At 36.2% G+C, this 15,652-nt stretch overlaps 1 protein-coding gene across 14 annotated transcripts in view; it reads right to left on the bottom strand.

Moving 5' to 3' along the window:
• Positions 1–15,652, bottom strand: part of DEUP1 (deuterosome assembly protein 1) — a 124,532-nt gene that overhangs the window by 56,049 nt on the left and 52,831 nt on the right. For 13 of the 14 annotated variants that reach the window (XR_012015839.1, XR_012015840.1, XR_012015842.1 and 10 more), the window contains 3 exons: positions 13,831–13,917; positions 7,682–7,705; positions 4,342–4,538 (listed from right to left, as the gene is read on the bottom strand). Coding sequence is in view for 8 of the 14 variants with exons in the window: in XM_072795000.1 (XP_072651101.1) it covers positions 4,342–4,538; positions 7,682–7,705; positions 13,831–13,917 (308 nt within the window). In the remaining 6 variants the exon portion in view is untranslated. The remainder of the gene's footprint in view (positions 1–4,341; positions 4,539–7,681; positions 7,706–13,830; positions 13,918–15,652) is intronic. The other variant, XM_072794999.1, reaches the window with a different exon arrangement.

Below are 15,652 nucleotides of genomic sequence, written 5' to 3'. Positions count from 1 at the left end.
CAATCTTCCTCACCTAAGGAGGAAGCGGCTAAAAATTAGACTTTAAAATTTTGTGACCTCACCAAAGATGTAAAGGATCTATACCCTCAAAACTATAGAACACTTCTGAAAGAAATTGAGGAAGACACAAAAAGATGGAAAAATATTCCATGCTCATGGATTGGCAGAATTAATATAGTGAAAATGTCAATGTTACCCAGGGCAATATACACGTTTAATGCAATCCCTATCAAAATACCATGGACTTTCTTCAGAGAGTTAGAACAAATTATTTTAAGATTTGTGTGGAATCAGAAAAGACCCCGAATAGCCAGGGGAATTTTAAAAAAGAAAACCATATCTGGGGGCATCACAATGCCAGATTTCAGGTTGTACTACAAAGCTGTGGTCATCAAGACAGTGTGGTACTGGCACAAAAACAGACATATAGATCAGTGGAACAGAATAGAGAATCCAGAAGTGGACCCTGAACTTTATGGTCAACTAATATTCGATAAAGGAGGAAAGACTATCCATTGGAAGAAAGACAGTCTCTTCAATAGATGGTGCTGGGAAAATTGGACATCCACATGCAGAAGAATGAAACTAGACCACTCTCTTTCACCATACACAAAGATAAACTCAAAATGGATGAAAGATCTAAATGTGAGACAAGATTCCATCAAATCCTAGAGAAGAACACAGGCAACACCCTTTTTGAACTCGGCCACAGTAACTTCTTGCAAGATACATCCAGGAAGGCAAAAGAAACAAAAGCAAAAATGAACTATTGGGACTTCATCAAGATAAGAAGCTTTTGCACAGCAAAGGATACAGTCAACAAAACTAAAAGACAACCTACAGAATGGGAGAAGATATTTGCAAATGACATATCAGATAAGGGGCTAGTTTCCAAGATCTATAAAGAACTTCTTAAACTCAACAGCAAAGAAACAAACAATCCAATCATGAAATGGGCAAAAGACATGAAGAGAAATCTCACAGAGGAAGACATAGACATGGCCAACATGCATATGAGAAAATGCTCCGCATCACTGGCCATCAGGGAAATACAAATCAAAACCACAATGAGATCCCACCTCACACCGGTGAGAATGGGGCAAATTAACAAGGCAGGAAACAACAAATGTTGGAGGGGATGCGGAGAAAAGGGAACCCTCTTACACTGTTGGTGGGAATGTGAACTGGGGCAGCCACTCTGGAAAACTGTGTGGAGGTTCCTCAAAGAGTTAAAAAATAGACCTGCCCTACGACCCAGCAATTGCACTATTGGGGATTTACCCCAAAGATACAGATGCAGTGAAACGTCGGGACACCTGCACCCCGATGTTTATAGCAGCAATGGCCACGATAGCCAAACTGTGGAAGGAGCCTCGGTGTCCAACGAAAGATGAATGGATAAAGAAGATGTGGTTTATGTATACAGTGGAATATTCCTCAGCTATTAGAAATGACAAATACCCACCATCTGCTTCGACGTGGATGGAACTGGAGGGTATTATGCTGAGTGAAGTAAGTCAATTGGAGAAGGACAAACATTATATGGTCTCATTCATGTGGGGAATATAAATAATAGTGAAAGGGAATATAAGGGAAGGGAGAAGAAATGTGTGGGCAATATCAGAAAGGGAGACAGAACGTAAAGACTGCTAACTCTGGGAAACGAACTAGGGGTGTTGGAAGGGGAGGAGGGTGGGGGGTGGGAGTGAATGGGTGACGGGCACTGGGGGTTATTCTGTATGTTAGTAAATTGAACACCAATGAAATTCTAATTTAACTGGGAAAAAAAAATTTTGTGGAACACTATCTGCATATACTTTTGCCTAAAAGCTTTTTCCTCTCTAAAATAGTTTAGTGAGAACTTCCTGCATTAGCCATTGCTACGTAACTATGACTCCGTATGTTCCGATGATTTTTAGGCCTGACGAGTACATACAGCTTTTACTATTTGCCTTCACTGAGCTGTGCTGTGAGGGAGAGAAGGAACACTTCATTTTCCACTTGCCGAAATTAAAAGGCATGTACTTCACAGCTCTCCACCGAGGAGCCCGCTGTCCTTGCAACTCAACAACGCTTTCCCCATAGCGGCTTCTACATGGTAATAATTTATTCAGAACATTTGAAATGCTGTTTCTTTTAAAAATCAGGTCACTGGAGAACACTGAAATCAGACAAGGCATTAAAACAAATTTAATGAAATTTTCAACAGATGAGACTGGCAGGACACGAGGCTCTGCGGCAGGAACAGTAGTCCAAACTGCTTATTAAGATCATCTCCCGCTGAGCGTTTTACCTCTTGTGTAGCTTTCTGTGTCTCCTACTGTCTTGTTTTTGTTAGGCCCTTTTAACACATTCTGTGCCGTCCAACAAAGAAAAAAGGGGGCCATCCAAACAATAAAATTACTTTTTAAAAGTAATAAAAGGCAGAGTAACTGCTTTTTAAATCACAATTCCTGGTACCTTCATCTAAGGCTTTCAGAATTCTTCCCAACAAGCAAGAATAGGAAACAGTGTTCTGCACCTAATGGGTGCTCCATACAGGCCAGTCCTGACTAACAAACCCAGGAAGACCCTTTATAAAGGATATCTTTAGGGGCCTGCTTCTCCCTTACAATGAAAAAACTGTATACACGGGGTCATGATTTGACCCACAGAGAAATAAATCTGTAGAGTAGGAAGGCACTTTGGGAGGGTTTATTCTATGTCAGAAAAAATATTTCTATACCACAATCAAAATTAGAACTCTTTTGGACAGATTTTCCGTTCCCCTGGCAGCACACACAGACACATTCACGAGAGAACTGGCCCACCGCAGTGCCTCAGTGACCTGTTCTGTCCGCCCCCTGCCAGGATCCCACCGCCGGTGTTTGTTTTAGGGTGGCAGCCAGTCTGCCCTCATTTCCTTCCCCAACTACTTGAAGAAAGGTTATTCATTTAGCACTTTTGAGTGGTTGTTGTTTCTTGCATCGGGTTAGGATATATCCTCTAATACGTACAGGGCAGAGGTGACACAAGTAGAGAGCTGTGCTATATCTGCAAGAATGCTAAACACACATATTTTTTGGTATGTGCCATGGATTTATGGATCTACCCCCTGTAGAACTGGGTGTGCTTAGTTACAAAGATGAGCCTGGCATCACCCCGCCTCCACAGGACTATCTTTGAGGAAATGCCAGGTTCAGCCATTTGGCCATCAAAACCGACCTTTTTAGGCACTGTGAGTTGTTGAAGAAGTATTCATATTATCATAAGTGCTAACAATTTTGTCAGTAATAACAGCATCAGTAAGAATGGCTAACATTTATGGAAATATGTGTTTTACATGGAACTATATGTTCTTCTATAATTCTCACAAAAAACTTATAATTATTATTCCTATTTATCAGATGGGAAGTTAAGGATCACAAAGGCTGTAAATTTCCCAAGCTTGTAAATACTGTTATATGAGAATAGTGTGTAAGGTTTTCCTGGTAAGTATTATGAGTTCTTGAGCAAAGGTTGTACTGATGTTGAGTCCTATCAATTCATCATTTTGTGGCGCCATGAAATGTTAATAAATCCAATGTTAAGTAAGTTTAAGAGTCCTGCACACCACACCTCTTCTTGAAACTCACAACGTATATTAGCATATTAATGACTTAGAGCTGTCTTGTAGAAAAGAAACTTGTTTATTTTGCTGAGAATTTTCGAAGTCTGGAAAAAGAGTGAAAAATCTCCAGGGACAGTTTGGATTCCAAAAATATTTTATTAAAGTTGAATAAATTAGTCTAATTTTATGGTTGATGTATTTACTTAAATTTTGAACTAAGACACTTTAAAAGGGGATCATGTAATTCTCCACATGCTTCTCTTCACTCAGAGGAGACCTCCTACCCAATCGTCCTCCTACCCTACCCAATTCTTTCCCCAGGAAGTGACCAATGGTTTGTTGCTACTGCTGGAGTGTCAGTATGAAGTGCATATTTTGAAGTTAAGTTGGAAGTGACATCATCCTATATCTGTACTTTGATTAAATATATGTAACATATGAAAATCTGTTTTTTATGGCATTAAAAAATAAGATACTTGCTTATATATTTTGAGTGCCACATCAGCTTCTAAGAAGGGTGTGAAGTGACATTCACCAAAACACTACCATTTCACAGTTAGAGTTCGAAAGCTAGCGACAATACAGAATTTCATATAAAACAGATCTATACTACTGCATTATCACTAAAATAAAATTAAAATAACTGAAGAGCAAAAGTTTATAAAATTCAATTTTAATTTTTTTCAAAATAAACTTCCATTTCTAAATGTATGTTCATTCATGTGTGTCCTCATATAAGGGAGTTAACATACCTATCTTCATGTTTTTCCATTTTTATTTGGTTTTGATAGGTGTATCGTCCCATTTCTTCATAGGTATTTTGGTTAGCCCATGCTGATTTGTCATTGGCACGAAGTTTTGCAAGATCATTTCGGAGCCTTTCATTCTCATATTCTAGTTTGTTAATAGATGTATGCCTTGAATGTTCCCTGTTAGTGAAGTCCATACTCTAGAGAATAAAAAAAAAAAATCCCTGAAAAAACTGTTCCTTATAAGCGATGCATATTTTCTGTACGTTTAGACATGTCTGTTGGAAGGTGTCTTTGACTGGAGTCAGTGGTATGGCTCTACTCCTATGTACATCCGAAAGCCTTTTCCCCTTCTTACCTCCTCACAACACAGATACTGAGTATTTACCACTGAACACATTGCAATAAAAGCAATGCCTACACTAGTACCCGTGTTCACTTATGCATTAGCATTCTCTGAATCAAGAACAGATTGGCTGGATTTAAGAGTTTTCATGTTTATAGGGTATGCCTTCTGGTGTTAATAATGGAACCAGAATTAACATACATTTCAATTTTGAAAGACATTTTTCTTTGATCACAATAACACATGTCATTATAGAAAATCCCATATTGATTCCCCGCTGTTGGGTGACGCAACAAATTATATACAAAATCCATACAGACTAGAGTCTGACTCTGGACCACTTTAAAGCAAAGATCTAAGAGCTGAGATTGTGCTAGTAGCACAGTTTTGAGGAATGTGGCTTCATGATGAAGTTTTACTACCTGGTATGTGCCACCTAATTTCTAATGTGTCTTAAGAAGAAAATACAAAACATGTTTAAATCACAAAATGAGTGGTTTTGAGCAAGAACAAAGATTTCTGGTGCTTTTTAAATTAAATGCTGTAAGAAGTTTCTTAGGGAGAGTCTAAACTTTTCACAAAGTTTTAAAAAACAGAATATATTCTTATAAGGTCAAGAAAATGTTTTAAATGAGTCTACATAGCTCCTTCTAGTCCTATGATTAGGTATCTGTGAGTGGTGTAGTTGCTAATTCAACAATACTGCTGTATTGTCAGAGCATAATATTTTAGCACAAAAAGCACAACATGGATCAAGTATCATTTCTGAAGCTCCAGATTTCTATGGTTAAAAGCCTGTAAGACTACAGATGAAAATGGCTTAGAACTTTTATTTTGAAGTTTCTAAATGTAAAGCTTTGACATGGAAGCCATTCCATGGGCTATGCACTCCATAAAGTCATTAACATATTTTTTGATGGGGACACCTGGGTGGCTCAGTAGTTGAGCATCTGCCTTTGGCTCAGGTCATGATCCTGAGGTACTGGCATCGAGTCCTGCATCAGGCTCCCTGCGAGGAGCCTGCTTCTCCCTCTGCCTGTGTCTCTGCCTCTGTGTGTGTGTCTCTAATGAATAAATAAGTAAAGTTGAAAAAAAAATTTTTGATGAACTGCACATTTTAAATTATTCATATACTACCACATTAGTATCAGGATTGACAAGTATAGAATTGTATACATATTAGGTATTAAAAATGTTTACCTATTTTATTTTTTGCTTCCAAGGCCAAGCCTGCTTACTATATTTTCTGTTTGTTGCCCAATATGTTATAGAAGTTCATGAATCTTTAGAAAGGTCCCAAATTTTGAATCGGAGAAAATTCTCCACGACAGCAAACTCCCCCAAAACAACTCAGAGAGGGTTATGTGATTATATGGCTATGCACCATGGTGCTCTTTGGAAAAGAAGGACCACTGAAGATATTTCTCTGCTTTTTAGGCCCTTGCCCTTAGTAGGCCTTCACATTTGCTCATTTGAGATACACTAGTGCGGATGAAAGAGTAATATGCAATTTACAAGAGAAAGGATTGTTTATTCTAGAATTAGAGCAGATTTGCAATAATATATAAAGGAAGTGGTCTTATAAAATTTTGCCCTTCATAAGGAAAATATTCATACAAGCAGATCTGATCAAGAAAGGTCATGGAAAAGATTCAAAATTTTACTCCTAAAAAAAAAAACATCTATTCATGAAAATATATAATTCTTGATGGTCTGCTGCTCCATTATCATTTTATTCAAGATTTTTCTATAAAATTAGATTTTATCTGTGATTCTGTTTGGCCCAGTGTTGGTTGAAAGTGATTAAGAACGATAGTAATAATTTTTTTAAAGACTCTATAACTTTCTAAATGCACCATAATTAAATAAGTGTGATGACCTGAAAAAATTACACAGGTGATGTATTTACATGATTTATACTTAAAAGCATATTCTATTTTCCTTGACAGCATTTTTGGGCTCTCTCATTTCATGTTTCTTTTAAATACTTTTATACTAATTTTAGGAAATAATCCTTCATTAGATGGTTATCATGTGAAGATTAAGGCACTGATTAAATTCTACCTCTGGAAAAAAAATAAATTCTACCTCTGTGTTTCTGATTGCTTATTATATAGGCCTGTTATCTCAAAATTCCCCCCCCCCCCCCAATTTTAGGGGTTTGTAGTTTTAATCGATTGCTTCGTTCTTGAAATGGCAAAACCTCCTAGTGCCTACTTGCTTTGACATGCTAGCATGAGGCTAGTTGAGTTACTGAAGTGTCTCAATAATAGTATTTTATACGTACACTTTCTTTTTAAATTCATATATATTCCAAAATAATATGCTAACAATGTATTTCTACAGAGGGATCAACTTCAATCATGTTTTATGGTTAGTATATTAATTTTTAACATGTCAATGGGTGGTTTAGAGACTTGTGAAGGTACTAATTTTTTAGGCTATTACTTTATTTGGCAACCTTTATGGATAGTAAAGGGCAAATTAGTCTTAAAAATTACCATAAATTATAAGTTCTGATTAAATCTGATTTTATGTCATCTTTCTTAAATGAAGGAAAATTTACTAAATATGCTATGGGTCTAGGTAAATATGGAATCACAAAAATCCATCATGATAAATTTGATTTTTCATGAGCTACCCAGGAGAAGAATAAAGGTCAGCCCCTGACACTTTACTTGATGTCATCGTTCTTGCACAAATCCAAGGAAAACATCTTTTTCAGAGCTACTTCTATTACTATCTTGAGTATCTCACTGAGACCTGAGGAAAACTTACATATGAGGTGGTGAGCCCCATCAGTGGATTTTGCACAGGAAAATGGGAGCTGCCACAGCACCAAGTATGCAAAGGGCAATAACTGAATGCAGGGCTCTTAACTCCTACCACTGCGGGAGGGCTTTCTTAAAACTTTCTTTCCCTAAGTGCGAATAAGCAGGGTGCGTCACAGTCAAGTGGAAACATTTGCAAAGTTCTAGTGATTTTAAAATGACCTACCTTAACATCAGTAATTTCACTTGTCTAGAAAGGAAAAAAAAAAATTATTTGAGTATTATCCAAATAGCACATATTTTAGAAAATCTAAAAATAATTATGTAAATATTTTATTTCTTATTGCCTGAGGTAAAATTTCAGTGCCAATTCTTTAATTCCATGGTTATTTATCCATTACAATTATTTCAGAAAGAATTAACTATCTAACTAGGGGATTTTAACAGATTGGAATTTTCTTTAATGTGAAATCTTTAAACTAGTGAGTGCTAAATAAATGACATAATAGATTGCATACTCTTAAAGAGTAACGGATTATCTTTGCTCTTTTTAAAATTCAATAGAGATCTTTCTCTTTGGAGAGTGGCTTGAAATTATCAAAGTCAATTCCAGATCTTCACATACAAAAAAAAAAAAAGAGAGAGAGCAATTATAAAGTCAACCTTCTATATGAATTACAATTCTACATAAAGTGTATGTGATTAAATACTATTTTAACAAGGCATCACTCTGAGGGCCATTCATCAGTGGTATTCCATTTTATGATATCCAATTAACCCATCTTTAAACAAATATGTACTGTTTATATACACGTATTAAGAGGTCAGAGGTGATCAAATATGAAAAAGTGACTCTGCCTTAATGGAAAATACAGCAAAACTGAGTAGACAAAATTAACATGTATGAAAAAATAGTGACTAATATAAAGTATAACTATGTATCATATCACATTACACCAAGTATGAACTCAAATGTTTTCTGAATCAATGAATGGCAACAACTATCAGACTAAGATCATGCAGGAGGTAAGATAAAACAAGGCTCTGGCAATCTCTTTAATGACGTGAGCAATAATTTCCATGAAAACTTATTTATGCCTCTTACACTACAGGTGAGACGCATAAATCCACAAGTATTCATTGAGCCCTATGCTATTCTAAACCCTACAGTAAGAAGTATAAAACACAGGCCACTTCTTCCCTCAAGGAGTCTATGATTGATGAGACAAGACATATATACAGTAAAAAATAAAAAATAAGACAATTTAAAATTCAATGCTAAATTGTTATAACTGCTAAAGAAAGTCAAAGAAAGAAGAAGTAAATGGAGTCTACAGTAACTGAAGATAAATTCATGGAGGAGATATAACGTAATCCTGGTCTGAAAGGACTGGTAGGATTTAGTAAAGTAAAACGATGTCTTTAGTTTGGTAAAAGTAAAGGAAAGCTTTCAGGTGGAGGACATATAATGGATTCATCCATTCACTCATCTAACAAAATATTTTTTTTTTGCTGCCTCCTGCATTCAGGCACTATACTAAGTGCTTGGGTACAATGGTAAACTAGAGCCATAACAGCCCTCAATGAGCCTACTGGTAAGGAGATGGGTAGCTAACAAGAAATAGGTGATTTTAACATTGTGCTACAATAGATGTTAAGTAAAGGATGTTATGATAGTTTCAAGAAGGGATACTTAACATAGCAGAGAGAAATCAAAGAAGATTTTGTATAACATGTAACATTTATGCTAAGTTTCCTGAAACATTAATAGGGTATGGCTCTGTGAAGTAGGAAAAGGGAATTTTTAGGTAGAAGGAAAGCATGTGTGAAGGCCTGGAAGCAAGGAAAGAGCATGAGAAATGGCCATCACGTATGCAAATGCGGCTAAGACAGGCCTAGCTCTAGCAGAGGATTTGTGTAGGTCACTAAAGGGAAACAAAGAAGGAGAGCCAGATTAAGGAAGCCATGGACTATGAAGAATTCAGATTTCCAGTTGGAAATTGAGCACATGTTCTTGAAAGGAGTAACATGAGGAAAGATTATGTTAGAAAAGTATGGCCAGTACAAGAAGTGGAGAGCTTGGGAGCCATTGGGTAATCCAAAGGAGGTAACTTGGAGTGGTTGATGGATCTATCCTTTAAGAGAAAGCATATCACCAGAGGAGCTCAGCGGGGAGCCTGCTTCTTCCTTTGCCTCCGCCCCCTGCTCATGAGCACGCTCTCTCTCAAATAAATAAATAAAATCTTTTAAAAAATTATATATATAGAAGTCCTAACTCCTAGTACACCTCAGGATGTGGCCTTATTTGGAAAATGGATCTTTCGGTAGGCAATCAAGTAAAAATGAGGTCACGAAGGTGGGCCCTAATCAATATGACAGGTATTCTACAAAAAGGGGAAATTTGGGCACAGAGATGGACATGCATGCAGGGAAGACAGTATGGAGAACCAGAGAAGGCTGTGTGAAGACAGATGTACAAGGAAGATGTCATGTGGAGACAGAGGATGGGAATTGCCAAAGATGGCTGGAAATCACTAGAAGCTATCAAGAAGTAAGGAAGAACTGTCCTCTACGGGTTTTGGGGGGGTGGGGGTGGGGGTGGAGTGTGGCCCTGTTGACACCTTGATTTTGGACTTCTACTTCCAGAACTGTATGACAGTAAGTGTTCATTGTTTTAAGTCACCTAGTTTGTGGTACTTCATTATGGCAGCCCTGGCAAATGAAAACAATGACCAAGAAGGTTTCTTCCAAAAGTTCAAAGATAGGTCAGTATCAGGAAATCTGTCAACCACAGTCAATCAGGCATTAACAAATTAACAGACAAAACCCACATGGTGTCATTTATGCTGAAAAGGTGTTTGGTAAAAGCCAGCAGCAAATCTTAAAAACTCTAAATAAACTAGGAATAAAAATATATAAGACCAGAACCCAAAAACAAATATTATTCTAAGCAGTAAAACTCTAAAACAATTTCATTGAAAATAAAAAATTAGTTTTGTCAGCAATCGCTATTATTATTATTAAATATTGATTTTAGCAAATGCAATATGACAAAAAATAATTGATATGAACAGTAGGAAAAGAGTTAAAACTATCTATTTTTGTTAAAATGATTGTATATCTCAAAAAACCCTAGGAGCCCCTAGTAAAATGCCTACTAGAATTAAAAGACAATTTGGCTTTCTTACTATATTAACAATAAGTGGAAAAAGGAAAATATTCCACTTATAACAGTGACAAGAATTATAAAACACTTGAGCATAAATTTTAAAAGAAGGCATAGAACCTATGCAAAGAAAATTGTAAGATCTTATTGAAGAGCATAAACTGAAACATGAAGAAATGGAAAGCCATGTCTTATTCTTGGATGAGAAAATTTACTATCATAAAAGTGCCAATTCTTTCAAAGCAATGTGTAAAGTTATTTCAATTCCAAATAAAACCCAACAGGAAATTATCTGCAGAAGCTGGATAAAATGAACTGAACCTTCATATGAAAATTTAAATTGGGTTCTTGTTTTATATCTAATGTAAAATTTTAATTCAAGTGGATTAAAGTCATAGGTGAAAAAATATAAAAATCATCAAAGACACACTCACAGTGTATACTGTCTAGAAGTTGGAAAAACCTTGATATTCCAGGAAGAAAACTCAGAAGCTATAAACAAAAAAAAATACATGTATTTGACAAAAAAATAAAACTTTTTGTATGGTAAAAAGATATCATAAATAAAATTATAAATAATAAATTTAGGAAATTGCTGTTACAAATTGACAAGAAAAAGGTATCTCAATGAAGAAATGAATAAGAATAGAATTCATTGTATATTGCCAATATACAAAAATATACTCTATGTAGCCAGAGAAGTAGAAATTAAAGTACTACTGAGACATCACTTCACATCCATCAGACTGACAAAAATTTAAAAGAGCAATAACACCTCTTGCTGCTAAGGAGGAAACAAAAAAGGTATGCACGTACAGAGATGCTAGAAATGTGATTTGACAACAGATGTTTTAAAATTAAAATGTACAGGGGCACTGGAGTGGTGTAGTCAGTTAAACAGCCGATTTAGTTTCAGCTCAGTCATGATTTCAGGGTGGTGGGATCAAGCCCTACAAGAGGCCCTATGCTCAGCATGGAGTCTGCTTCAGAGTCTCCCTCCCTCTGCACCTACTGCTCATGCTCTCTCTCTTGCTCAAATAAGTAAATAAATCTTAAAAAATACATATCCCTCTGACCAGCAATTCCATTTTTTTTTAAGCCAGGGACAGAGAAAGGAGGAGAAAGCGAATCTCAAGCAGGCTCCATGCTCAGCACGACCCTGAGATCATGACCTGAGCTGATATCAAGAGTTGGATGCTTAACCTACTGAGCCACTCAGGTGGACCCAGCAATCCTATTCTTAGGAACCTGTTCCTAAGAATTGAGTATGTATGAGGAATTTTTTTTTACAGTATTGTTTATTTGTGCAAAAATCTAGAAAGGGTTGAATTAATTACAAATGAATTCATTCTGAAAAAGAATAAATTTTGATAGATTCACATCAAAGGATATTATTAAGCCATTGTACAGAATGAAATAGACCTAAACCAGCTGATTTGAATGCTTTGCAAAAGATATTGTTGAATGAACAAAAACAAGACACAGGAAAGTGTGTATAATGTAATCCAACTTTTTAAAAAAAGTTAAAACTCCTAAATAGTATATGACTACATACCTGCATGAAAATCACTAGTATATAAGTTGTGATTCAATTTACTAAAAATCACATATATTCTACATGAGTGTATATTTATTTTCCTAAGAAATTAGGATAAAAAAGATGTTTTCCTACTGTCTCATAGAGCTGTCCATGATATATAGTTAAAAAGCAGTTTAGAATAATGTACTTACTATATACTTATTTCTGTAAAGAGACATTCAGCTTCTCCCTTCTATATGTGTACATGAGCAAGAAAAAAGTTATAGAATGCTACATATTGGTTTTAAAGCACTGGATATCTCTGGAGTCCACCTTGGGACTGGGGATAACAGTTGGATAATCAGCTTCTTTACATATCTTTATGTGTTTTATTTCTTGAAAAAAAAAAAAAAACCAAATAAATGAAGGAAGCCAAATGCCTATACAAGCCAGAGCGAAGCAGGCTCAGTGTGGGCTGTGATGACGCAGAATTCACACCGAAAAACATTTAGTTCAAAATAAAAAGAAAAATAACACAAAAACCATTTTGTGAGAGGGGAAAAAATAAGACATTCATGGGGGCAGGACCCAATTTAAATTTTTGCGTGTCAAGTGTTTAGAAATAAAAGTCCTAAATGTCACACAGATTTTATGTAACAGATAGGGAAGCCACATATACTTTCCTTTTTATCCATCTGTCCTCCAATCACAGAATCTGTAACCAGGGCCGAAGGCAGAATGCTTGCAGAATGCTTCTAACTCTCTGATGCTTGAATACTTACCATTATGGGAACGAGTAGCTCCCATTCCAGAAATACAGGATCATGGAAACCTGTACACCCCAACTTCCTCCTGTCATAGCTGAGGAAACTGAACCAGCTTACCTTGCTCATCTTCTATCCTCTCCATTCTCTCAATGGCAGGCAAATTATTTTCAGAATTTTCTCCCAAAGTAAAGAAATGCTAAACAAGTAACAGTGGTATTTCCCTAGTTTGATAAATAAAAGTTCTCATATTGATATATAAAAACCAACCTTCAACTGTTTTATTGAACAACTGAAATGAAAGGCACAGTCTGTTTAAGCTGCCCTGGGGTCAGTCTGTAGAGCCACTGGTCAAAACTATAAGGCCAATCCTCAATCATTTGTTTATTCATCCTTCCTTTTATTTAGCCAACATTTAATGAACACTTGCTGTACCCCTGACATTGTGAGGTGATGGTGATACAAACATGAATATAACATGGTCCCTTTTTACCATCACTGAGGAAGTGACAGGCTACAAAACAAGTGAGACCAAAGTACAGACCAAGTGTGGATGGACCAGTTCACTCTGATTGGAGTTTCAGGAGTGGCTGCATCAAGGCTATGGTTGACATGGGAGTCAGGCCACGCAGGACGCAGGATTTCAGAGATAAATGCAGAAGCAAAAGTGAGCGAGTAGCATGTTTGAGGAAATGCTCAGAATTTAGCCCAACCCAAGAAAAGAGCAAAGGAGAAAAAAACAAGAAATTTAAACGTTCTAGTCTGAGGATAAAAGTAAATTCAATCCAAATGCAAAATAATTTGCCACCCCAACTCCTGTACATCTGACACATAGAAAGTGCTTAGTAAAATTAGGGCTGGGGAAATCCTGACCAATGACGCAGTGTCCCAGTTTGATTTACTAAATGGTTGCAGCTTGTTATTACCATGTACTGTCCAGGGTCTAAATCGCCCATCATTCCTTTCAGATGTGTGTTTTCAGTTCTGACAGCTTTATATCTCATATCTGAGACCTGAAAGCAGATCGGGAGGTAAAAGTGAATGCAAAAATCATAATAAAAGCTCACAACTGTATTAGAAGAAATTTTACTAATCTATAGATTTTCTAAGTGTAGGGAAGAGAAACACTTGTTAGGCCTGATCATCATAAATCAGATATTTGCCTTTAGTTCTCAGTCTGGCAGCCCTCACTCTACCCTCCTTTCCTGATTGGTGCTAAATTAAAAACACATACTGACAATACGATTCATTTGCTTTTTCTTTCCAATTCCAAAATTCCATATCTCACTTCTAACTTTTCTACCCTATGCAAATTAACACCAGAAAAATCACGATTTAAAAACATGCTCTAATAACAATGCCCATTGAATTCTTCATTACCTAATTAATTTTTATAATACGAAAATATTACTTTTATGTTTAATTTTGTTCTTTCTAGTATTTCTGCCAAACTACTTTCTCTCTCTCTCTCTCTCTCTCGCTCTCTCTGTCTGATGACTACTTTATTCTGTCTAATTTATTTTTCCCTGATTTCTTCTACTTGACTAGTACTTACACACATCTGCTCTTTTACTTAGATAGGCCTCATTTCTATAGAAAACACTTCCCTTAAAATGATTTATTTACTTTGTAGATTACAAAATATATTCTCCTGATCAAAAACCTAAAAACGCATAAAAGTATAAAGAAAGTAATTCATTCATAATCCAACTACCCGAATCACTGTTAATACTTCTAAAATATCTTTTCCTATAGCAGTACAATCAATGCTACTATCTCATCTATGCTGTTTTCCTGTGTATTGTATGAATTTATCATAGTTTATGGCTTATAATTGGGCAAAGTCAGATCTTGTTTTTATAACACACAGGATTTAAATAGCCATCTTATTTGTGAAGTGACCCTCATATGCCTAGAAAGTCATTGAATGGTGCCCTCAAAGCCTTTTGATTTGGGGTAAGAAAAGCAGATAAACCTCATGCTTTTAATAACAGATCATCAATTTGATGATGAGTAAAGGATTGAGGAATTTCAAAAGAAATAGGATGAAAGAAAGGGAGGAGAAAAAGGAGGAAGCCAAAGGAGGGAGGGGTGGACTTCAAAGTTACTTGCAGTATTTTAATAGTAGAATGGTATAATTGTTGTTTTTCTTTCACCATGAACCATATGGTGCATCGAGTTCAGTAAATATGGAATAATTTTCATGTTTCAACATCCATTTTTTTTACTCCTCCTTAATAAATATATAAAATGGGGGTAAGAAGTATCCACAAAAAGCTGGAATAGAGGCTTTTTCTTAAAGACAAAAATATTAATGGAACTACAGAAAATAAATTCAGGAAGAAATCTTTGACTAGAGCATTCTGTGGGAGGTGATCAAAATATGTGTCACAAGAAAATGTTAGGATGAGATTTAGTGCAATTATCTTGTGTCATCACTTTTCCCTTGGTTCTCTTTTGATGATGCTTCGCATTATTTTTTTTTTAAAGATTTTATTTATTTACTTGAGACAAAGTCAGCAAGAGAGAGCAAGCATGAGCAGGCGGAGGGGCAGTGGGAGAAGGGGGGAAGCAGGCTTCCCACTGAGCAGAGAGCCCCATGTGGCACTGGTTTCTGGGACCACAATCCCAGCATTCCAGGATCATGACCCAAGCCCAAGGCAGACGCTTAACCAACCGAATGAACCACCTAGGTGTCCCACACTTTGCATTATTTCGCAAAGGTTTTATGTGGCTCCACCAAGCATT

This window comes from Canis lupus, chromosome 23, assembly GCF_048164855.1.
Source record: "Canis lupus baileyi chromosome 23, mCanLup2.hap1, whole genome shotgun sequence".
Lineage (NCBI taxonomy): Eukaryota > Metazoa > Chordata > Mammalia > Carnivora > Canidae > Canis > Canis lupus.
This window is presented reverse-complemented; position numbering and strand designations above follow the sequence as displayed.